Source organism: Mesoplodon bidens, assembly GCF_964165515.1.
Source record: "Mesoplodon bidens genome assembly, contig: HAP1_SCAFFOLD_103, whole genome shotgun sequence".
Lineage (NCBI taxonomy): Eukaryota > Metazoa > Chordata > Mammalia > Artiodactyla > Ziphiidae > Mesoplodon > Mesoplodon bidens.
This window is the reverse complement of record NW_027672700.1, coordinates 17401-40630: the sequence shown is the minus strand read 5'-3', so window position 1 is coordinate 40630 and position 23230 is coordinate 17401. Positions and strand designations below refer to the sequence as shown.

At 45.8% G+C, this 23230-nt stretch overlaps 1 protein-coding gene across 1 annotated transcript; it reads right to left on the bottom strand.

The window, feature by feature from the left end:
• Positions 1-12219: 12219 nt before the first annotated feature.
• On the bottom strand, positions 12220-21318 carry LOC308609813 (forkhead-associated domain-containing protein 1-like; the record flags this gene model as incomplete). Its single annotated transcript, XM_081259113.1, has 4 exons — positions 21295-21318; positions 17837-17941; positions 13488-13640; positions 12220-12234 (listed from the first exon to the last, which is right to left on the bottom strand). The coding sequence occupies exons 2-4, from the start codon at positions 17927-17929 to the stop codon at positions 12220-12222; spliced, it is 261 nt and encodes an 86-aa protein (XP_081115239.1). The 5' UTR covers positions 17930-17941; positions 21295-21318.
• Positions 21319-23230: the final 1912 nt, after the last annotated feature.

Sequence of the window (23230 nt, the reverse complement as noted above, 5' to 3'; positions counted from 1 at the left end):
TTAGGATCCTCAGCAGAAGGGCTGAGTGTTCATCGGTGGGGGGGGGCGGTCAGAGGGGCCTGGGGATGGAGGGAGAGGTATCTTCTTCTGCCTCGGGTAGGGCTTAGGGTGGGGTTGTCAGGAAAGCGCTAAGAAAAAAGGACCCATTTGACTTGAGTTCTGAAGGAAGAGTAGGATTTCCGGAGGTAGAGCAGGGAGAGCAGAGGATGGTCCAGGGCAGAAGCAGTGGGAATGGAGGCTAGAAGATGAGTCATCAGAGAAGCTAGGGACAGGAGTACAGAAGGAGAGGGGTGGCCAGGTGCTGAGACCGCACACTGAAGGTCCATGGTCAGCCCTCAGATATGTTTGTCTGGCTTTCCCAACGTGTTAAAAGACTTTTAATTAGTTGCTGAATGGAGAGGCCTCTTTCTGTGGATTGACAGAGAAACCTATTCAAATTGTCTTTAGCATGAATGCAAATTCACTGATTACCAAAAATGAAAATTCTAGAGGGAACCTCTGGGTTCAGGCTCAGATGATTTCATGAGGCCTTGGCCTCTCTCCAGCTCTCAGGGATTCTTTGAACCATGTGGATCCAACCTTAGACAGAATCTCTGTATAATGGTCACAAAAAGGCGGCCGAAGCTCCAGCCCTTACATCTTCTCAGCTTTGAATTCCATAGGGAAGGATAAGAGTCTTTTTCCTAAGCTTCCCCCAATGGCCTCACTGCTTATCATTTTCTCTGGGTGGGTCACAAGCCCATTGCTGAGCCAATTATTGTGGCCCAGGAGACTGCTCTCATTGGCTGAGCTTGAGCCAACATGCCCATCCCTGCAGCCAGAGGTGGAATCAACAGCGTCTCTGAGAAACTGGACTGAGACTAGGAGAAAGGTGTTGTCCCCAAAGGGGGATCATAACGCCATAATATTTTAGAAGAGAGGTGAATTGTTATTAGGTGACAAAAACCAGATGTCTACCACAGTAGCCAACATGTACAGATCATTAACATCTGGATTTATGCCTTTTTTTGCGAAAATGGGAATATCTGGCAATACCTGGACTCTCTTCTTGTATATAGATCAACAATCTGCTGGGGCTGAGTAGAGGCTCCCTCTTTAGATACAGCCTATGTTCTGCCTGCCCAATGCACTGCTCATATTTCCTCTCTGGCTCCTGGAAGTACTTGAATTTTTATTGCCAGCATAATTTGATTCTGTAAAGAAATCTGTTTTTCCCACCAGAATGGAAGAGCCAAATGTACAGGGGTCAAATAGCTCTCCTGTGCTCCCACAAACTCCTGAGGACAAATGCCTGGCCATTTTTGGTAGTCTCATTCCTTGCTCATTTTAAAAGCCTTCTTTAAAAAAAATATTGAATACATAGTGATTTTAGAATCTGTTATCTGATAATTCCAACATCTGAAGTCTTTGGGTGGGAGTGGCAGAGGGGTGGTGTCTCAATGTCTTGTTTGTTGTTTCTGCTTACTCTGGCTCATACTGACTTATTGCTTGGATGCTTAGTAATTTGACTGTGATCTCATTCTTGATTGAACTTAATCTGTGGGAATCCTGAGGGGTCTGATTCCTGGTTGCTTTGCTCTCGGAAGTCTTTTTTGTTTGTTTCAGCTGGATGCCGGGGATGCTAATAACCTCTGAACACTGACATTTATTTCCTCAACTTGGAGTTTTCCCACTGAATACATGGAGTATAAACTTGAGCCCCAGAACGACGTGGTTACAAACCTTCAGGGTGATCATCATCATCATCAGTATTGTGGCCATTATTAGTTTTCCCCTCCAGAGCCACATTGAAAACTACAGGTTTTCATAGGCTCTCCTTTCTGAAAGTCCAGAAAAAAAAATTTTTTAAGCCCTCCTCTTGCCAGGGTGTGGAGCATCTTTGAGGGTGCCAGCTTAATACAGGCATCTTAGCCTTGGTTAGCTCATCTTGCAAAGGCCCAAGGCATAATCTCCTGTTTCCTGCACTTACTAAAGGCAAATGGCTTCCTCATTTGCTTATGCTTTGGTTGTAGCTCACTCTGTTTGTGTGTGTGTCTGTATGTTCCTTTGAGATTGCCTACATAAAAATTGTTTTTTATTCTGGGATTTTGGAAACACACACAAAACTAGAAAAGCCTGCGATTAACTCCATGTATTCATCATCCAGCTTCAACATTTTCCCAGTGTTCTCTCATTCTTTTTTCTTCCTTTTTGAGTTTTTTTCTAGGTTAATTTAAAGCAAGTTGTGTCATTTCACCCATAAAGACATCCTAACTGAAAGGACTTTTTTTTCCTTTACATTATCCCCACCTTGACATGATCACAGCTAAAAATACTTATAATCATTCCTGAATATCATCTAATATTCAGTCCATGCTCACATTTCCTTGATTCTCTCAGAGATATCTTTTTTACTTTTATCTTTGTTAGAATCAGGATCCAGACAAGGTCCACACATTACACTTGGTTGTTATGTCTCTGAAATGTCTTTAATTCTGTAACAGCAACACCCCGCCCCTGACTTTTTTTATCCCCCAGCCACTGATTTGTTGGAGAAACTGGGTCTTTTGTCCTGGAGAACATTCACATCCTGGATTTGGCTGATCACTTCTTCTTGGTTTCAGTTAACTTGTTCCTCTTTTCCCCATGTTTCCTGTAAACAAATAGTTAGATCTAGAGGTCTGAGGAGATCAAAGTCTTTTTGTTGTCCAGACGCCTTCATAGGTGGTACTGTGTGATCCATCCTGCATCACACAGTGAGCACATAATGTCTGGTCATCCTGTTTTTAACGATATTGAGATTGAATGGTAGGTCCAGTGGTAACAGACTGAGCCATCCATTACAAAGTCCCCAACGGCTTTTTTTCCCCCAATAATTAACATTTTTAATTTTTAATTATGGTAAAATATACATAGCATAACATTTACCATCTTAACCATTTAAAAATATACAGTTCGGGCTTCCCTGGTGGCGCAGTGGTTGAGAGTCCGCTTGCCGACACAGGGCACACGGGTTCGTGCCCCGGTCCGGGAAGATGCCACATGCTGCAGAGCGGCTGGGCCCGTGAGACATGGCCGCTGAGCCTGCGCGTCCAGAGCCTGTGCTCCACAATGGGAGAGGCCACAACAGTGAGAGGCCTGCGTACCGCAAAAACAAACAAACAAACAAAACACACAAGTGGCACGGAGGAAGCCAGAATCTTGAGAATACCTGGGCCCAAGGAAATCTTGGAAGATAGTGAGTTAAAGAGAATAGTGAGGATAATGACGATGGTAGGAGAGCATGTATGCTTTGTGGTCCTATGTGCTAAGGCTTTTGTATACAAGCTCCCATTGGGAAGGCTACGAGCTAGGTGCCATTTTTATTCTCGTCTTAAAGAAGAGGGATCTGAGCTAATTAAGCAGAGGGAAGGTTAGGGGCTTTTCCTGGCTGAGACCACAAGACAAAGTGGTGGTCACGCGTCCTAGCCAGGACTTGATTGGCTGGAGATTTGATTGGCAGGAGAGCTGAGCGGCTTCTCCTGCCAGAAGCAGCCGGTGCCCTTCAGTCTTTCTTACACTTCAAGCCCTGAGAAAGGACTTGCGTGCTTCCCAAGTGGCAACTTCTGTGCGTTTAAAAATTTCCTCTTGAAAATCCCAGCCTTAGCCCATTCACAAAAGGTATCTGGGTCCTTTCTTGGCCGTGGCCCTAGTCGTATTCACCAAAGAGAAGAGCGCGTCCCATAAGAGCTGGCAGCTTTGGGAGGACCGGGGAAGGCGTCAGCTGGCAGGAAGCTCCCTGAAAGAAACAGAGGAATCCCCACCCATCCATGAGCTGCCTATTCTTCACCCTTAGAAACAGGGCTTGTGATGTACCAGGCACTGCAAGCATTTTGCCATTTAACCCTCCCGCTGCCCCACGGAGTAGGCCCCTTGCTAACAGTTTTGGTTGCTTTTGTTGAGGAACCTGCGATACAGAGGTCAAGCCACTTACTCAGGTTCATTCGGGCCAGTGGTGGGGCTGGACCCCTATTTGTTTGACTCCAAATCTGGCCTCTGAACTCTGAGAGACACTGCCGGCTTCTCGAGGGATGTGGGAAGTGGATTCGAGTGAGCAGGGCCTGGGCCGCGGTTCCCGTCCCTCTGCCACATGGACAGAGCCACAGGCCCAGTTCGCTGTGAAGGCCCAGCATCTTATACCAAGTCTCATTTTCACAGCCAGAGATATTAGTGTGGAAATAGGACTTTTGATTCTTGAAAGGTCTGCTTGGTGAAGAGATGGTCAAACATTAAAACTACAAACTCCATTTTTTTTGGGGGGGGGGCAATTCTGAAGCTTAAGATGTGTAATTTCATCTCAGTGCTTCAACCTTGCCACCTCTGTGAACGGGTGAAGAGTTTCAAAGTTTTATACAGGAGGCTAAAAAACTAAGGCTCCTTGTGAAAATACTAAGTGTAAAACTTAGAAAAGAGGAATTCTGCTTTCTGTTCATTTCTGCTTAAAGACAACGAAGATATACTCCCTGGAAGGAACGGATGCCAAGACAGATGTATACAAGTGCCCTTTAGGATCCAGCAAAACTTTAAAATGTATTATTGTTTTCTTCCTGACAAACAGGCTGGCACGTCCCTTGCATTGTATATGAAGGAGGCAGCCCATGAATAATGCATGTGAAGCCTGATTATGTAAATCCTCAGGTTTTCAGTACATGACAATGGCTTTTTTGGGGCCCTTCGCTGTCCCATTCTGTGGTCTGGTGTCTCTGCTTTGGGGCCTAGTCTGCCAAGCCCTGGGGGTGGGGGGGGCACTTCGGGGAGGGGTGAGCTCTGCAGAGGGCACATCAAAGGGAAAGTCACAACTCTGTCACTGGCCCAGCTCTCCCTGGCATTGCTTGGTGTGAAAGGAAACTATCCTCTGCCTGAGGCAGCCCCATGACATATGCAGACTAAGGTCTGTGATGTTTAATTCACAGCAGTGAGCACTGGAAACACTTCATCCAGGCTCCCTCAGAGCAGGACAGCCACTTTTCATTTCTGGGGCTCTAAGCCAGACAGACTGCTGTCTGGAAACCTATTGCCTGGAAGGTTCGCAGGATGGGGGGCAGGCTTCTGCAAGGAACTATCTGACCATCACCTCCTGGTTGAGCAGAAGGGCACCCTTCTATGACCTTGGCCTCCTTAGAGCTCATGCAGGCAACAAACACACACATACAAATACACACACATGCCAACACACAGCACATACTCACATGTACACACATACACGCAAGCATGCGTGTACAAATACACAGCCCCAAGTCAGAAAGACTGGCGTACTATTCTGGCTACTCAGAAGAGCAAACCCAAATCTTTATTCTCAGAGAGTTTATTCCTCGGTGTATCCCTGGCATCTGGCAGAACAATGAAAATCAGAATCGCCGCCTTTAAAAACACTCGGGCTGTTCACTCAACCAATTGTGGTCATCATTTCAGGAGGCAGGGAAGTCAGATCATGATGCTGGACACCCTTAAGCTCAGTACAGTGCTGTGTGTCAATTATGTCTCAATAAAACTGGTAGAAGAAATAGTTATCTGGATAGAAAGAACAAGATAAAATACACGAATTATCAAAAGTTAAAAAAATACAGACGAGCTAGACTATGAGTCTCACAAAGCACTGTTCACAACAGCCAGGACATGGAAGCAGCCTAAATGTCGATGGAGGAGTGGATAAAGAAGATGTGGTACAAATATACAGTGGAATACTACTCAGCCATAAAAAAGAATGAAGTAATGCCATTTGCAGCAACATGGATGGACCTAGAGACTATCATACTATGTGAAGTATAAGTCAGACAAAGACAAGTATCATATGATATCACTTATATGTGGAATCTAAAAAAAAATTATACAAATGAGCTTATTTACAAAACAGAAACAGACTCACAGACTTTGAAAACAAACTTATGGTTACCAAAGTGGAAATGTGGTGGGGAGGGATAAATTAGGAGTTTGGGATTAACATATACACACTATTATATATAAAATATGTAATCAACAAGGACCTACTGTATAGCACAGGGAACTCTACTCAATATTCTGAAATAACTTATATGGGAAAAGAATCTGAAAAAGAATAGATATATGTATATGTATAACTGAATCACTTTGCTGTACACCTGAAACTAACACAACACTGTAAATCAACTATACTCCAATATAAAATAAAAATTAACTTAAAAAAAAAGAAAGTTTAAAAAAATAGAGGCAAGCTAGACTATGAGTCTCAGAGAGGTTAAGCTGACATATATATATAGAATCTAAAAAAAAAAATGTTCTGATGAACCTAGGGGCATGCCAGGAATAAAGACACAGATGTAGAGAATGGACTTGAGGACATGGGGAGGGGGAAGGGTAAGATGGGACGAAGTGAGAGAGTGGCATGGACATATATACACTACCGAATGTAAAACAGATAGCTAGTGGGAAGCAGCCGCATGGCACAGGGAGATCAGCTCCGAGCTTTGCGACCATCTAGAGGGGTGGGATAAGGAGGGTGTGAGGGAGACACAAGAGGGAGGGATGTAAGGATATATGTATGCATATAGCTGATTCACTTTGTTATACAGCAGAAACGAACACCACACTGAAAAGCAATTATACTCCAATAAAGATGTTAAAAAAAAGCTGCCTGAAGTCACACAGTAAATGGCAGAACAAGAGTCTAAACCTAAGTCTGCCTAACGTTAAAGCTATTCTGCCACCTTCCTTTGCAATGAGCGAATGCATTCTGTGCTGCCTGGATCCCACTGGGACCTCAGTTGGCTGTTTCTAAAGGGAGCTGAGGGGCAGCCTCAGAGGCTCTGCTCCGAGCAGGGACCTCTCACCTTCTGCTGCCTGATTGCCCTGGTGACCCTCTTCTCCTGGTGCAGCCGCTCTTCCATGTGCGCCAGGGCCTCCTTCAGCAGCGCCTTTTCTTCGGCCTCTCTGGAGATGTCCTTCAGCTTTGCCACCTGTGACTGGTACATCTGAACCGACACTTTGCTCTGCCTGAGCACACAGGAGAGACAAAGTCTCTTTTCTCCTCAGCTTTCTCACTCACCACCAATGCTCCCGACCTGGGAGATCCTCAGAACACTTCCATATATGCCTGGCTTCACGGTTTCCTTACAAGTGGGGGGAAGGCTGAAGATGTGGGGACTAGAGGGCAGAATAAATAGCCCATTGGCTGTGGACGTGCAGCACGAAGGGGGCAACGGTTATGCTACCAGCCCCTCCCAATTTCCCAGAGAGGGTGGGGGAACGGATACCACTGAAAATAGGATGGAATTACGAAAAGCACACACATGGTGAAACATCAGACACATTTACAAAAGGTGCACCTTATTCCTTAACAGTAGGGTACTTTAACTGCTGCTTTCTTGCCCAGAGACTTGGGTCCATCAGGCCCTGAGTCACCATCCCGCCTCCCCCCTCCACACCCAGGCCTCTGTCCTCTTGTCCTGGTCCCTACGGGTCTGCAGCTGCACCGAGGTTTAGCCTGGAGAATGGAGGCCTGGGCCTTTTGCCGGGGACACGGGCCATACTTGAGCCGTTCAATGTCCTTCTCGTATCGTCTCAAAAGCTCTTCTTTTCTCTGCAGCTGGTTCTTGAGTAGGGTGATCTTATCAAACACCAGGTACAGGTCTCTTTGTCGAAGCTGGTAGACTCTCTCCCTCTCTTTTGGGGAGAGGTGTTTCATGGACACGTGACCTGACATATCTTTGATGTTCATCATAGTCCCGAGGGTTTTGCTCATATCCAAGTACTACGAGAAAGCGTTTCACAGGTAAGAGGCCTGGCCCAAGACAGCTGGTGGCCACTTTGAGGAGGCAAACATCTAATTCTGTTTCATTCATTTTCTGCAGTTGCAGAGAAGAAACACATGCTTTGCAAATGAGTGCATTTGGGGTTTTTAGTAGGACTTTCATTTTCCCCCGCATCCATTTACACTATGCCTTTTTGAGAATTGGGGGGAGGGGTGGAGGGGGAATGACCACAGACATAAACATTCATTCTTACTACCCAGTCTTCCAAGGAATTGGGCTCTGCAATTTCTAGCCCATGCTGGGATAGGAGATGGGTCTCGTGGAGCTACTGTAACAACTAAACATGTATGTGGCGTTGGTTTTAAACTATCTGCAGGGCACACAGGTTTGGACAGGAGGGGACTGATGCTGGGTATACCTACCAGCTTTTCACTAAGATCTAAAGCCTCAGCCACATCCGTTTTCCCTAACTTCTCAGTGGCCATGATGGACCCTGGGCTGGAAAGGCCATTTTGAGGCTGAAATAAAACAAAAGAAAGAAACTCACTTGGCATTCCATTATGATTTTCTACATCCAGAAGAATAACCCAAGGAATAATGGAAGAACTGGAAAGAATAATTTGAGAGAGTTGATTTTTTATATCATCTTTATTGGAGTATAATTGCTATACAATGGTGTATGTTCGTTTCTGCTGTATCAAAAAGTGAATCACCTATACGTATCCATATATCCCCATATCCCCTGCCTCTTGCGTCTCCCTCCCACCCTCCCTATCCCACCCCACTAGGTAGACACACAGCACCGACCTGCTCTCCCTGTGCGATGCAGCTGCTTCCCACTAGCTATCTATTTTACCTTTGGTAGCGTGTGTGTGTATATGTGTCCATGCCAAGAGAGTTGGTTTTAAATCCATTCTGACTCTGTGAACTGCTTTCTTTATGACTGTGTTCCTACCACTTCAGAGCATGACTGCCTTTGAAATGATGCATCACTTGTGCCGTTCTTTGGCCACCGTCTCGTCTATCTTCCCTTTAGGCCAGTGGTTCTCAACCGGGGGTGACTCTGGCCACCCTACCCCCTCCAGGACATTTAGCAATGCCTGGGCACATTTGTGGTTGTCATAATTGCTGCTGGCGTCTAGTGGGTAGAGGACAAGGATGCTGCTAAACACCCCACTATGCATAGGGCAGTCTCCCAAACAAAGAGTTACCTGGCTCAAAAAATTAGTACTGCTGATGTTGAGAAGACAAGCTCCAGAAAAATGGGGACCATGCGGCTTTTGCTCACTATCTCCCTCCTTGTGCCCAGCATGGCACCTGGCAACGAGTGGTGCATAGTGGGCATGTTTGTTGAATGAAAGAATGAAGGTTAAGTGGATAATAGCCTCCCTCCTTTTTATTAAAGGAATCTCATTTCTGTGCAGCAGAAACCATACCCTCACAAAATTTGGCCCAACCTTCTCCTAGCTCTGGAACCTGGTGGGTGGGCATCCCTTCAGAACCTTTCCAGAGACAATGCAGATAGTGTTTGCAGCTTCATCTCCCTAAGACCCCAACCAGCCAGCTGGCTGCTGGAAGGCCAAATGACTGCATGGAATGGCCACCAGTCTGAATAGGTTACCCGATCTGAACGACTACAAATAACCATAATAAGCCTCCTTAAAAAATAAATTGGCTTTTAATGCTTGCCATGAGCACCTCTTAGCCCTAGCATTTGTTGGCACTACCCTGAAAACCTCTGAGATTAAAAACAAAACAACTAAAAAACTATAATGGCCCCCAAAGTGACTGTGATAGATAAGAGTGGACATATTTGTCTATGTATCTATGGAGATGAGAATAAAAGAGGGTATCTGAAGATGACAATAAACCGGGCAGATCTGCTGCAAAAAGAACCTGAGATGCTGCTCAGTGTCTTCAGCTACCCTGAGCTGCATCCTCTGTACCTCTCCAGACGCCCCCTCTTTTCCTGAGGGGAGGGTCACTAAGGAAGAGCCTGGGCTACAGGATCCAAGCACACAGTCCCCACCCAGTCTCTGCAGGCTAGCAGACACACCACCAGGGACACACCGCTGGTGTGTCTTCAATCATTATTCTGTGACCTTGGGTGAGGTACTTGACCTCCTGAAGCCTTACTTTTTCTTATCTGTTAAATGGGGACAATAATAGTAACTATGACACAAGGCTGCTACGATGGTTAAATGACATAAGGCATGGAGCCAGCTGAGCTCAACGCCTGGCACACAGTAAGCAGTTCACAGATGTCAGCTATTCTTCCTCCTGCTCTTTCCTTTAATTACTGCCAACCTTGGAGGATTGAGAGTTGGGAGGTTTCCTGCTCTGTGGTGTCAGTGGTGGGATGAGGGCTTGTTGCCAAGGGGAAGGTCAATCTTGGAAGCAGGACCATCAGGACGTGAGATCCAGCTGAGCTCCCCACCTGGAGACGGTCCCTCTACTCCCAGCCTCAGAGAAGGAAGGTTCGATTTTATCAGGAAAACCAACACATTTCTGAAGACTCACATCTCTAGACGTGTGAGCAAATGTCTAGAAAAATTGTAGGAGAAAATGCTGGTACAGAGAGGATGGCTTTATTATGTTTTCCAAAAGCTGGTTTAGACCAGCTGCCGCAGCAAGCCACGCTGGCCTGAGCTGTCCATTGTCATGTGTCAATCAAACACCCGATCAAACATCCATTTAGGATACAGGGCACTTTCAACCTAACAATCAAAGTACTTCTGAAAATCCTGGAAAACACAAACTATGCTCCCTAAGAAAGGAAGGTTTTCTTGGATAATACTCTTTAAATACTGTTTGACAATAATAACTATCATCTATTAAAGTGCTCGCTATGAGCTAGGCACTGGGATAAGCACTTTACATAATGATCTCCTTTAATTTTTCCATCATCATTTTACAGCTGGGAAATTGAAGTCCCAGAAAGGTTAGGAGGCTGCCCAAGGTCACAGAGCTTGCAGAGCTGGGATTAGGACACAGGTCTCTGATTCTAGAACTTGTGTCTTCTTAATCATCATGGCTCCCTTCTGCTGCCCTTTATGTGTTCATGTTTTTCAGTTTATAGCAAAAAGCAAATGTTAGGCAAGTTCATGGCATAATGTTTTACATTAGCTTGTTGAATCTTTTCTGCAGAATATAACATGTGATGTGAAAAGGAGGGCCCAGAGATTGACCTGGCCAGCATCATTGCAATGTTATATCATGCTGTACACGATGGGAAACCGCCTTTCTATTCAAACATTGGATCACTGGTACGGCCACGCACCGACCAGTCCATACAGGTGTTAGCCCATCAGGGAGGATCTGGCCTCAAACCAATGTTGTATACAGTGGTGCCAGGGCACACGGCTAGTGTCTGTCCTCATGCCCACCCTCCCCACGTGTCAGTCAATGCAGAGACAAAGTTTCTTTGGTTACCATTCCGATCTCTACTCTTAAAAAAGTTGGCAAGTCAGGTTTTGCATCCAATATTTCCCGAACATGTTTTTCCATCCCGAGGGTCTTTAAGTCTAGAAATGATCCATCCATGTGGTCCTTGTGATCTATAAAAGAAATAATTTACACTCAAAAGAAAGGCTCAGGAAGAAGTTACTGCATGTAAAAGTCACAGCTGCTATTTACTGGACCCTTACCACAGGCCAGTACTAATTAGCTCACCATCCTCCCTTGGCAGGTGAGGCATCGAGGCCCAGAGAGGTGAAATGACTTGTCCAAGGCCACACAGCTCATATGAGGCTGCAGCCTCCCAGGGCGGGGGCACTGAGGGGGAACCTTCGGCCACAGGTGTGAGGATGGACTTGAACCCAGGCTTCTGTGTCCTAGCCCAGGGCTCCACCCAGCAGCAAGCTTGGCTTCTTGAAAGCCCTATTCCCTCTAAACAGGGTATTTATCCTGGGAAGTTCCCCAAGGTTGGTCCTTGCACAGCATCCGTCTATGAAAGAGTTTCCACTGGGCCACAGTGAAATAAGAAAAAGAAGGACAAGGTTCTGAGTTTTTCATGAAATCCTGTTTATTTAATATCAAGGCCTGCTCTTGACTCTGAGCTCATGCCTACACATCTATTTTTTTCCTGCCCATCTTTTTTTTATAACTCTGTTTTTTTAGTTATGAAATGATGGGGATAGAAGATGGTGGTCCTGGCAAATTGGTTAGTCCCTAAAGTGAACCCTCAAGTCTGGGGCCCATGGTTCTCAGCACAGAGGGGTGACTAGGCAGGAGGAAACTTACTTGACAAGCAGGCCTTCTCAAGTTCTTTAATTCGTGCACGAAGCTCAGATAAAGCCTCTTTCTGACGCTGAATGACTTCCTCATGTCGGGACGCTTTGCACTTGGCCCCTAGATCACTGAAGGACTGCTCCTGTGGCCAGAATGGTGAGGACAGCAGCTTTATCAGTGATCACAACCTCCCTCTCTTGTATTTGAAGAAACATGAACAAATCATGGATTAGCAGAAACCCTGTCACTTACTTAGTACCTTGGAAAATATCATTACAGGGCTTCAGCAGAGAAGGAATTAAAACATTTCATTTCGAATGCAAAGTCACATCTAGGAAGATTTCCAACTTTCCTACCGACTTAGCATCACTATAAATAAGAGATCCCCCCTGTGTTCCCTCCCCACGTTTTCTTTCTCTTGTTCTTCTAATGCTCTTCTAAGCTGGGGTTTCCACTTGTTCTCATTCTGGTCTCATCTCTGAACAATCACATCAGATTTGCTCCTGGAGGGGCTTTTTTTTTTTTGCCGGCACCATGCGGCATGCGGGATATTAGTTCCCTGACCAGGGATCGAAACCGCGCCCCCTGCAGCGGAAGCACAGAGTCGTAACAACTGGACCGCCAGGGAAGTCCCTGGAGCCGCCTTTTTTTTTTTTTTTTTTTTTTGCGTTACTCGGGCCTCTCACTCTTGTGGCCTCTCCGGTTGCGGAGCACAGGCTCCGGACACGCAGGCTCAGTGGCCATGGCTCACAGGCCCAGCTGCTCCGCGGCATGTGGGATCCTCCCGGACCGAGGCATGAACCGGTGTCCCCTGCATCGGCAGGCGGACTCTCAACCACTGCGCCACCAGGGAAGCCCCAGGTGATTCTTATCGGCCAACTTGGGGAAAACCTTCTTCTAAGACTTTGTGGCTGAAAATGTAGTCTGCAGAGCTGTGCTATCGGTACCAGCTGGGAGCTGTTCAGAAATGCAGAATCCCAGGCTCCCCCCATCCAAGACCTGCTGAGTCAGAATCTGCATTTCAACAACATCCCCATATGATCCGTGGACACCTTTGAGTTGAGAGGTGCCACTGTTAACTATCCTGTAATTGGCTGGTTTCTGGAAAAGTAACTAGCCGTTTTGGCCATGTGTTTCCCCTGATATGCATGAAGAGAAAGCAAAAGACTGAAATACTATTGGTTGGTCTTGCACACACTTAGACACAAACCAGGACCCGCAGTAACGACTGGGATTTGTATCAATAAAATCGGCTGCGGTATATAAACAAAGTACCATTTCTAGACATTTCAATAAGCTTGCCTCTTCAAGTTGATCTTCAAGTTGATCTCTGAGTTTTAGGATTCAAGCTTCATGTTAATTCCTCCTACATCATTCACCCTCTTTAATTAATTTAGCTCCCAACAAGGAGTTGCTGAGATTCCTCCATCTAAGTATGCGCCCTCTGTTTCTCATAGGAAAGCCCATTTCATCAGTTTCCAGTAGTAAAGAGAAGGACGGGGACCACCTTACCGATTTCTCTTCCATTAGCCGCTTGACTCTGGCTTTCAGCTTCTCCTCTTGCTGTAGCCTTTCCTCGGTCAGCTTCTCCTTCTCTGCCAGATGCTGCCGTAACTCTTCTCGCAGCAAATACTGCTGAGTTTCCCGAGAACTGTTGATCTTCATCTGAAATGAGGGGAAGGGGAACTGCAGCTGATGGGGGACAGGACTAATGCAGGAGTCATTTCCACTACCTTTGGGGGCGGGACAAAGGTTCACGAAACTTTCTTCAAAACACAGAAAAACGATGCTTAGCATAGTAACTAATAGCGAAGTAGTAGAGCATCGTGGTTAAGAGCTCAGACTCTAGATCTAGATAGAATCTCAGCTCTAGTTCTTTCTAGACACTTCTTCGTATAGAAAATAAGCGGGTGAACTAAGGCAGGCCGTCTTCCTCCTCATTCATCCCTGCCGGCCACTTGCGTGCGGGATTCTGTGGAGAGCACGGGCCCGTGAAGGGGCTCTGCAGCACGCCTACCTGACCTACTGCCCTTTCCAAATAGGCTTTAATGTGGTTTGCTCTGTTCCTCATTTCTTGCAGTTGAAGCAATTTCCTTCTGGAATCCTCCCGAAGCTTCTCTTCAACCTGAAACGATGATGAAACCGAGGGCTTGCTGCTAAGGTGATCATCATGCCCTCTGGGAAACTCTTCTTGGGGGGTGCTATTGGCAGTGGGGGAGTCCCTGAGGGGTAGTGACAGCTGCAGACCAGCAGCCGGGGTCACAGGCATGCACAGGGTGGAGGCAAACTCACAGGGAGTTGCCCCCTAAGGGAAAGGGCCGAGCTCTGCACCCGGGGCTCAACTATGTTCTACCGCACACTCCCATCCCAGCTCGGTCCCTAACAAGCCGTACGACACTCGGAAAGTTATTTCACTGCTCCGTGACTCAGTGACCTCATCTGTCAAATGGGGATGATGATACTAGTATCACTGCATAGAGTTATTGTGGGGATTCAATGTTTGGAATAGTGCTTAAGGGCTCTGTGAGTGTGTTAAGTACTGTTGTAACCTAGGAAAGGTGGACGGGAATGTCCGCCATACAGTCTCGTTCTAATAACTCGTGATGGGTACTTGGAAATGTTATGATTGGGTTTATTATCATAACTGTTTGTCGTTACCACTTTGAGCACACTCACTGGTGGTAACCTCTCTGGAGGCTTGCTAAAGCAATGTCTATTAAGAATTGCAGCCTGCAAACGAAGGCATTTAAAGTGGAGAAGCTTGCCTACTTTTCCCCCTTTACTTGGGTAACAGTCAACGCACGGTAAGCTTGGGAGTGCTCCACGCTACCCTTGGCTGGCCAGTGTAGGCCTCGCAGCTGCTCAATTCTTGGATGCACCTGCTGAGCCCTGGGCCCTGGCACTAACAGGAAATGAGGCAAACTCTCATAAATAAATGGAAAGTGTTTGTGCTGAAACAAATTCACAGGCTGTTTTTTTAGGGATCTGAAGAGGGGGATCACAGGGATCTAATAAAAGACCCAGAAAAGCCCTTAAGAGCTTTCTTCTGAGTAGTGTGGTCCAGTGGAAGAGCCTCTACCCAGCTCCGTTACCTTGGAAAAGTCATCTAAGCTCTCTGGGCCTTAGTTTTCTCCCAGGTCTAAACATGCTCGGACTTCTATGTCAGCAGCCTGTTTCATGTGCTGCAAAAGCCAAGTCCAGCCTTGGACTCTGCCCCTGTCTGTGTTCTGCATGAACAGCCCCCGTTCCCAGCCCCAAGCCTCAGAGTCACCTTCAGCGGCCGCCCTGCTCCCTCTCTCACACTCGGTCGTCTCACGCCTGTCCTCCAGTCCCTCTCACATGCAAGCTGGACTGTGACAACTGGCCTCCTCGCCTCGAGTTTAGTTTCTTCCAGTGCAATCTTAACGGTACTCTGAGAGTTACCCAGCTGTAAGGCAGCTCTGTCCAACAGGACTTTCTGCAATGGTACAGGTACTCTGAGCGAGGCTGTGTTGTCTAATACGGCAGCCACCAGCCACATCTGGGGATCAAGCACTCGAAATGGGGCTGGTGTGACGGAGGAACTGAATAAATAATTTTAATTAATTTTCATTAATTTCAGTGTAAACAGTAGCATGTGGCTGTTTGCTACGCCAGCGTCACTGAAGTCAGACGAACCTGGAGTCAGACAAAACCGACTGTGCCATTGGGCTAGTTACTTTACTAGTAACTAGTAGCCTTGACTTTCTCATCTGTAAAATGGAGAGGATGATTTCTAGATCACAGCGCTGTTGTGAAGATGAAGAGATGAAATGTTCAGGGGAACGCCTAGTACCTGAGAAATTGTAACTATCATTTTCACCCTTATTACTGTCCACGAATGTCTTTCCATCAGTCACTTGTTTAGAAGCCTTAGTAGCTCCCCACTGCCTGTGTGGTACAGAGCCCAAGCGCCTGAACTAAGGCAAAACACCAAGCCAGGGATTCAAGAAGCCCCTACAAACTCTGAACGAGGTAAATAAAACTGAATCCACACCTAGATAAACCATAATAAAACTGCTGGAAATCAAGGGAAAAGACAATCTTAAAAGCAACTGGAGAAAAAGACAGATTATGCAAAGGTACAACAGTTAGGCTTACAGATGACCTCTAAATAGAAATAATAGGAGCCACAAGACAATAGTGACATATCTAATGTGCTGAAAGAAAAGAATTGCCATTGTAGAATTCAATACACAGTCAAATGTGTTTTAAGAGTGAAGGTTAAATATACATCTCCAGGCAGACACACAGGCACATGTGAGAATTTGTCATCCGCAGAGCCACAATGAGGGAAAACATTAAAGGGTATTCTTCAGACACAAGAAAAATGAACCCAGGTGGGTGATCAGAGATGCAGAAAAGACAAGCAACATTAAGGGTAATGTGTGGATATGATACTGACTATAGAAAAACACTAATAATGTCTTGTGGGGTTTTAAGTATCAATAGGAGTTTAGAAAATGACAACAATGGCTTATAAATCTGGAGGGGGTAAGTGAAGTTAAGGTGTTTGAAACTCATTGCACTGTCAAGGAGAAGGGCATAATTATCATCTACTATTGCCACTTGGTAAGTTAAGAATGCAGGGCTTCCCTGGTGGCGCAGTGGTTGAGAGTCCGCCTGCCGATGCAGGGGACATGGATTCGTGTTCCGGTCCGGGAGGATCCCACATGCCGCGGAGCGGCTTGGCCCGTGAGCCATGGCCGCTGAGCCTGTGCATCCAGAGCCTGTGCTCCGCAACGGGAGAGGCCACAACAGTGAGAGGCCTGTGTACTGCAAAAAAAAAAAAAAAAAAAAAAAGAATGCATATTGTAGTCTTCAGGATGACTACTAAGAGAATAGTAGAAGAGTGAAAAACTTAATTAATGTGTGATTTTGGTGAGTCAAGGATGAATGCTATTGTCTTACTATTACTAAAAGAATAGTAAAAAAGTGAAATATTTCCAAGCTAATAGAGGGCGAAAGTGGAATAAGAGAAAACCATCCACTCAGAAGGAGGCAAGAAAGGAGAGAAAAAGGAACATAGCACAGATGGTACAACTGGTATTGAGCAAGAAGGTAGATTTAAACCCCAGTACACGAGTAATTACATAATATAAATGGACTAAAAGTCAAAGATTGTCAAACTGGATTTTGTAAAAATGATACGCTATTTGAAGGCATATGTCTAAACCTTAAGACAAAAATTGACAGAGAACATATGAAAAAGATATGGTATGAAAACTCTAACCAACAGAAAGCCAGTGATGAAGCTAAATGACAAAGGAGACGTTAAGGGAGAAACACTACTAGAGATGAAAAGGGACATTTCATGATGATCTAAAGTTTTGCTCTACAGGAAGTATTAGGATTCTAAATTAATATGCACCTAGTAACACAGCCTCAAAATATATAAAGCAAACATCGTTCATATTAAAAGAAGAAACACACAAATGACAAACATGTTGAGATTTTTAAAAACATTCTCAATGATGGAACAAAAAGCCAAAAAAAAATCAATATGAGAATTTAAGTTGGAACAACATCATTGGCAAACTTGGTTTAATGGATCAATTCTTTCGTAGATAATTTCACAATTAAGATCTGAAGGCAGGCTAGGGTTGTGGTTACACACAGGAGCTTTGGAGTCAGGCAGACCTGGATTCAAGTTCTGCCACAACTACTTTATGCAAGTGAACTTGGATAACTTCCTTCACCTCTGTGAGCCTCAGTTTTCCCGACTGTAAAGTGGGGTGAATACCAGTATAGACCGCATGGGGTCATTGTGAGGATGAACAGAGATGATGCAGGTGGAGTGCTGGCCCCAGAGTGGTTCCCAGGGCGACCTGTCCCTGCCATACCTTGCTCTTTTCCCGCAGCGTCATAGAGATCAGGCTCTGCTCGGTACTGCTCCTTTTCAGCTCCACCCTGAGCTTCCTCATTTCTTTTTCCATGTCATGGATTTGCTGAAAGAGTTCCAACAACAGGGAAGTCAACTTCACAACTCATTTCATCCGGTTCATTAAGGCAGAAACCTAGTCTGGGATTCGCTTCATTCCTTCCCTTGGGGGAAAATTCCACATCTTTGAGGCAAAGTGGACTTTCTTTCAACGGATGCAATGAAAGGGCTGGGTGAGGGAAAATTTCAGTTTCTTTTGAAGATCAGCATGGATCCTGGATTAAACAGTACAAGATACCTATCCACTCATTAGAGTCTCTTTCCTTGGGGCACATTTTTGAGTTCAATCTAAATAAGAGCTGTTTGGAAGACACAATGGTCACAGTTTGGAAGCAAAGAACAATGACATTTTTCTTTTTTCTCATTTGAGGCAGAGAAGTGTGCTCCTGACAGAGAGAAGAACACACGTCTCCTCCCCCCGTCCCAGGCACCGTCCTTCCCAACCGATGGAAAACGTATGCCTGGTGATGTGCACGAGGGTTCGGGCCTGTACAGGGGGTGAACATTTACATTAAGTGGTCATCTTTTCACTGTATTGATTTTTATGTTCACCTTCCATACAAGGCCAGTGATACATTTGCTTTTTATTTTGTTTTTATGAATTGTTGTAAAATTGAATGTATTTAAGCAAAAATACTTCAAGAAGAGTTGTGTTAATAACAGTGCTCAGGGCTATGATAAAACTTGTGACAGTGGATCATGAAAGTCTGGGCATCACAAGTCCAGGGGTAGGGACCACGGTGAATTTCTAGCAGCATATGGTGGCCACCTCCCGTCCCTTTCCCCAGGGGAAACCTGATGTGGGGCCTTGAGCCAACTGCCCAGAAAATCTGGGGAGAGTGTGTTTTCCATGGTCTTTTCACCCATCTCTTTGAGGCCAGCAAATCAAAGAATTAGGAGACTACATTAACAGACAAACACCCAGAAAGCCCCAGAGCTTGTGCTAGCTAATGGGCCAAGGAACCCCTCCAAAACCCTCAAGGCCACAATCTAGGCTTTCAGTGGACACCTAGGGGGCAGGAGGTTCAACGCACGGTTTTGCAGAGTTTTAACTCTTTCTCTTGGGCTTCCCAGTTCTCCTTCTGGGCATCTTCCTTCTGTAACTCTTCTTTCAGCACTGAGCACTGTGCATAAAATGGACAAGGCCACGGGGGCTTGGCTGGGGGTCCCAAGTACCTGTGTTCACGCCCAGGAGTGTTTCCTGCTGTATAACCCAATCACACCTCTGAATTCTGAGAGACGAGACCATTTGTGTGATGGGAGCACGGGATCCTGCAGTCATTCCCAGTTCACCCTCTCATGAGTTCTGAGGAATAGAGCACCTAAATTCCTCTTCAAAAGCCAGCAAACTTCACTGCAGGCGAAATCCAGCTTTGTAGAGTCTGGGTACTTAGGGTGAAGGAATTGGGATGTTTTCACACTGTGACTGGTGAGGGTGCAGGGGGCCGAGCCAGAGAGCTGGGGTCCATCTTAGGGCTTTTGTGCAGGTTGCATCTCAAAGACACAACTGCCCCGACTGGTGTGGAGGGGTAAACGGAGCTGTCTTGCTCGAGGGCGGCTTGGCAACAGGCATTAAGTGCATAAGGATGGATGTGCCTTCTTTTGACCCAGCAATTCCCACTTTAGGAATGTACCTTAAGGACAATGACTGTAGAAATAAGTAAATCTGTAGTTTCAAGGATGCTCTTCACAGAATAGTCAGTAACTGTGGAATAAAAATAAAATGAGGAAACAACCCAAGTGTTGTTTAGAACAGCAGACCACTTTAAAACACTGGGTACATCCAGGAGAAAGTATGTAGCTTTTAAGACGAATGATAAGAGCGCTGATTTATTAGCACGGGAAAATAGTAAGTATTTAAAAATTTTAAAAAGGTGCATAGTATAAATTCACTATAAAATGATTGATTGATTGATTTCTAGGCAATATATAGAAATAAGACTGGAAGAACATACATGAAAATATTAACACTGATTTCTCAAGGTAGCATTTCCTCTCCTCTCTTTTTATTTTTTCTTCTCAATGTCATCTACTTATTTTTCTAAAATTAACACACATGATGTATGTCATTTAAAAAAAAAGGCATCTCAAATGTTCACAAGAGCAGTACCCTTGGTGGTGACGAGCCCTTGTGCTACTGGCCAGCACAGTCTAGAGGAGAAGGGACCTCATTCCGAGGTCAACAAGGAAGGGGAAACGGGGACATAAATCATCCAAATGCACTTCAGGAGGTAGAAGAGCCAAGCAGGTGCTGTCTTTGCAGATTCCTTCTACTTAGCACCACCTCTGCATCCCCTTCCCGTCCCCAACACACACACACACACACACACACACACACACCCCACATAAAACAGCTATAGCACATGCCTCGGAAGACACTCTGCTTGGGAGAAACGAATGCAGAGGGCTTGGCCAGGCAGCCAACCCAGGGCAGAGGCAGAAGAGCACAACTAAAACCAGCCTCCCACTTCTCAGAAAACGATTTTGTCATCCCCATTTCACAGATGGGGAAATGGAGGCCAAATAAGTTACAATGAAAGAAAGCTCTGGGATTGGACCCTGGTCTGTCTGATCCCAAAGCTCGTGCAGTGCCTTTCACCAGCTCCAAACTGGGTATGGTACTATGTACTAGGTATTACTTATTTTGCCTTTTCCTTGGAACCTCAAGATCTGTCCCCCATGCAGACCTAGCTATCGGGTAGCCTCTGGGAATCTCTGAGTTGCCACCTGAGATGAAAGCTTTGAGGTTTTACCTTGACTCACAGAAACAGGCACATCATACAAATACTGAGAAATCGTATCCTATAGAGGCAGGATTCTAAAGTTAGCATTGAAGGCAAGAGTTGCAAATAGTCAGTTACATGTAAAAAGCTCTTTGCTTGCCTACCACGTTCATCTTCCATAGAGACATTCTACACACTAAAGTCTAAGGAAGAAATGAGAGTCTGCGTGTTTGCATCTGGATCTTCAGATATTCTGCTTTGAAGACAATTATGAGAACCAGTGGTGCTGGGACCATGATGCAGCCGTGTGGTCATCCTTGCTCACAGATAGATCGTATTCTGTTTAATGTTAAACTTTGTACTGGCAGTATATGCTCATAGGTGGGTTTGTTGCTGGGATTAAACAAACTCATTTATAATAGGGGTTAGAAAATGTTTGCTGGATTTGAAAATATATTATGCTTCTTCTGAGCCACATACACACTGTCCTTTGAAAGGCTTCAGAAGAGTTGGCCACCTGCCCAGCAGCTACCCTCCCTGTGTCCTTGGGCACTGGCCTCATCTTACCACCGTGTGTCATGTGACTCCACTGTGTCTGCTTTTCGCAGCTACAATTTTCTGATGACCCGACACTCACTCTGGAGCTGAGGGCTTCGAGCTGGTGATCCTTTTCTTTGTTCTCACTTTTCAGTTGATTCACCTCCTGTTGTAGTTGTTGAACTTGACCATCCTTTACTAACACGTCTCTTTGCAAAGATGACACCATCTCTGTAAAAGAACCAAACCAAACCAAAACAAAAGACTCATGGAGGTCAAAGAGGCACGAAGGATTATTGGCAACACCATGGCTGTCAGCCAACGTTTGGACAAGACCTTCCAAGTCTGACCCACCACCGGTGCCCTCCTAGAACTGGGGAGGCTTTTTCCAAGGGTCCCAGAGCAGGAATGGGAATGAGAGCAAAGTCCACGGAACAGGGTTTGAGGCTTCAGTGAGAATGAGGGGCAGTCGGCACCAGCGAGAGGAGAAACCTGTGGGGGCCCCTTGTGGGCACAGGCCAGGCAAAGCTGGGAGGAGAGGGCACACCATGGGCCTGGGGAACAAAGGCCCAGCACAGGGAAGGTCCAGGAATTCTTCTCCAGAGGCCAGGAGACGGCCGTGTGGCAGAGGGCACTGCTGGACACTATTGATGGGGTGGTTGGTTTCACAGTCCTCTGAGTTTGGACCCCTCTCTACCACTTATTAGCTTGGTGGTGTTGGACAAGTTATTTCACCTCCCACTGTCTGTCCCACACAGAGTTATTGTAAGGGTCAAATGATGCGGTATGTCCCAAGAACTCAAAGTGGCTAAATTATGTTTGTTACAGGGCGCCTATTATTTTTCTCGGCAGCCAGGTTCCAAAATGGCCCCAATGATCCCTACCACCTAGAATTCATGCCCTGTGTAGCCCCTCCCACCCTGAATAGGGCTGCCATGGGTAACCAATATGATACTCTGGAAATGATGGAATATTTCCTCCCAGGCTGGGTCATAAAATACACTGTGGCCTCCTCTTTGCTCTCTCTCGAATCAGTCACTCCGGGGGAAGCCAACTGCTGTGTCGTGAGGACACTCAAGCAGCCCTAGAGAGAAGCATGTGGGCTGAGGGACTAAGGCCTCCAGCCAATAGCCACATGAGCAGCCATTCTGAAGGGGGATCCTCCGGCTCCCACCGAGGCTTTAGATGACATGACTTAGGCCCCTGCCGACATCTTGACTGCAACTCATGAGAACTAAGTCACCCCCCGCTCAAATTCCTGAACTACAGATACTGGGTGAGATCATAAATATTGGTTGGGGTTTTATCCATTACATTTTGGGGTAACTTGTTATGCAGCAATAGATAACTACTCCATTACTGTAGTATCATTTTTTTAAAACATCTTTATTGGAGTATAATTGCTTTACAATGGTGTGTTAGTTTCTGCTTTATAACCAAGTGAATCAGTTATGCATATACATATCTCCCCATATCTCTTCCCTCTTGCATTGTAGTATCATTTTGAATAAAAGTGGGAAGAAGGGTGCATAAATGCAGTGGTATTGGGTTATCTCCTATGGTTCTTTTCTTGAAAGAACATCAGGCCCAGTTTTAGTGGTAGATATCAATCAAGAATGTCTATGAAATAAAGCACAAAATGCTCCAGAATTTCAGTTTAAAAATGAGCTTTGCCTCCAGGACACAGTTCAGTTACTTGGAAATCCCTCTGGGGCTTGCCACACTTTGAGTGGGTCCAGCCCATCTCAAGCGTTATCCCAACCCAGGTCTGTCCGACTCCCTGATCGGAGAAGGTGGGATCTGAGACAGGCTTGATGCTTGGATGAGGTTTCACTGGCCGACATACGGGAGGAAGGTGAGGACCAGCGAGTTCATCCTTCCATTCCTGGTGCCCAGAACAGCACCTAGCCTGGGGGAGGTGCTCAGAAAATATCTGAGGACATCCCAAGTGAGGGAGGAGCATAAGCAGAGACCTGGGGGCAGCAGGGGGTGGGGCTGGGTGTGATTAAGTTGCAGAGTGAGGCAGAAGAAAAGCA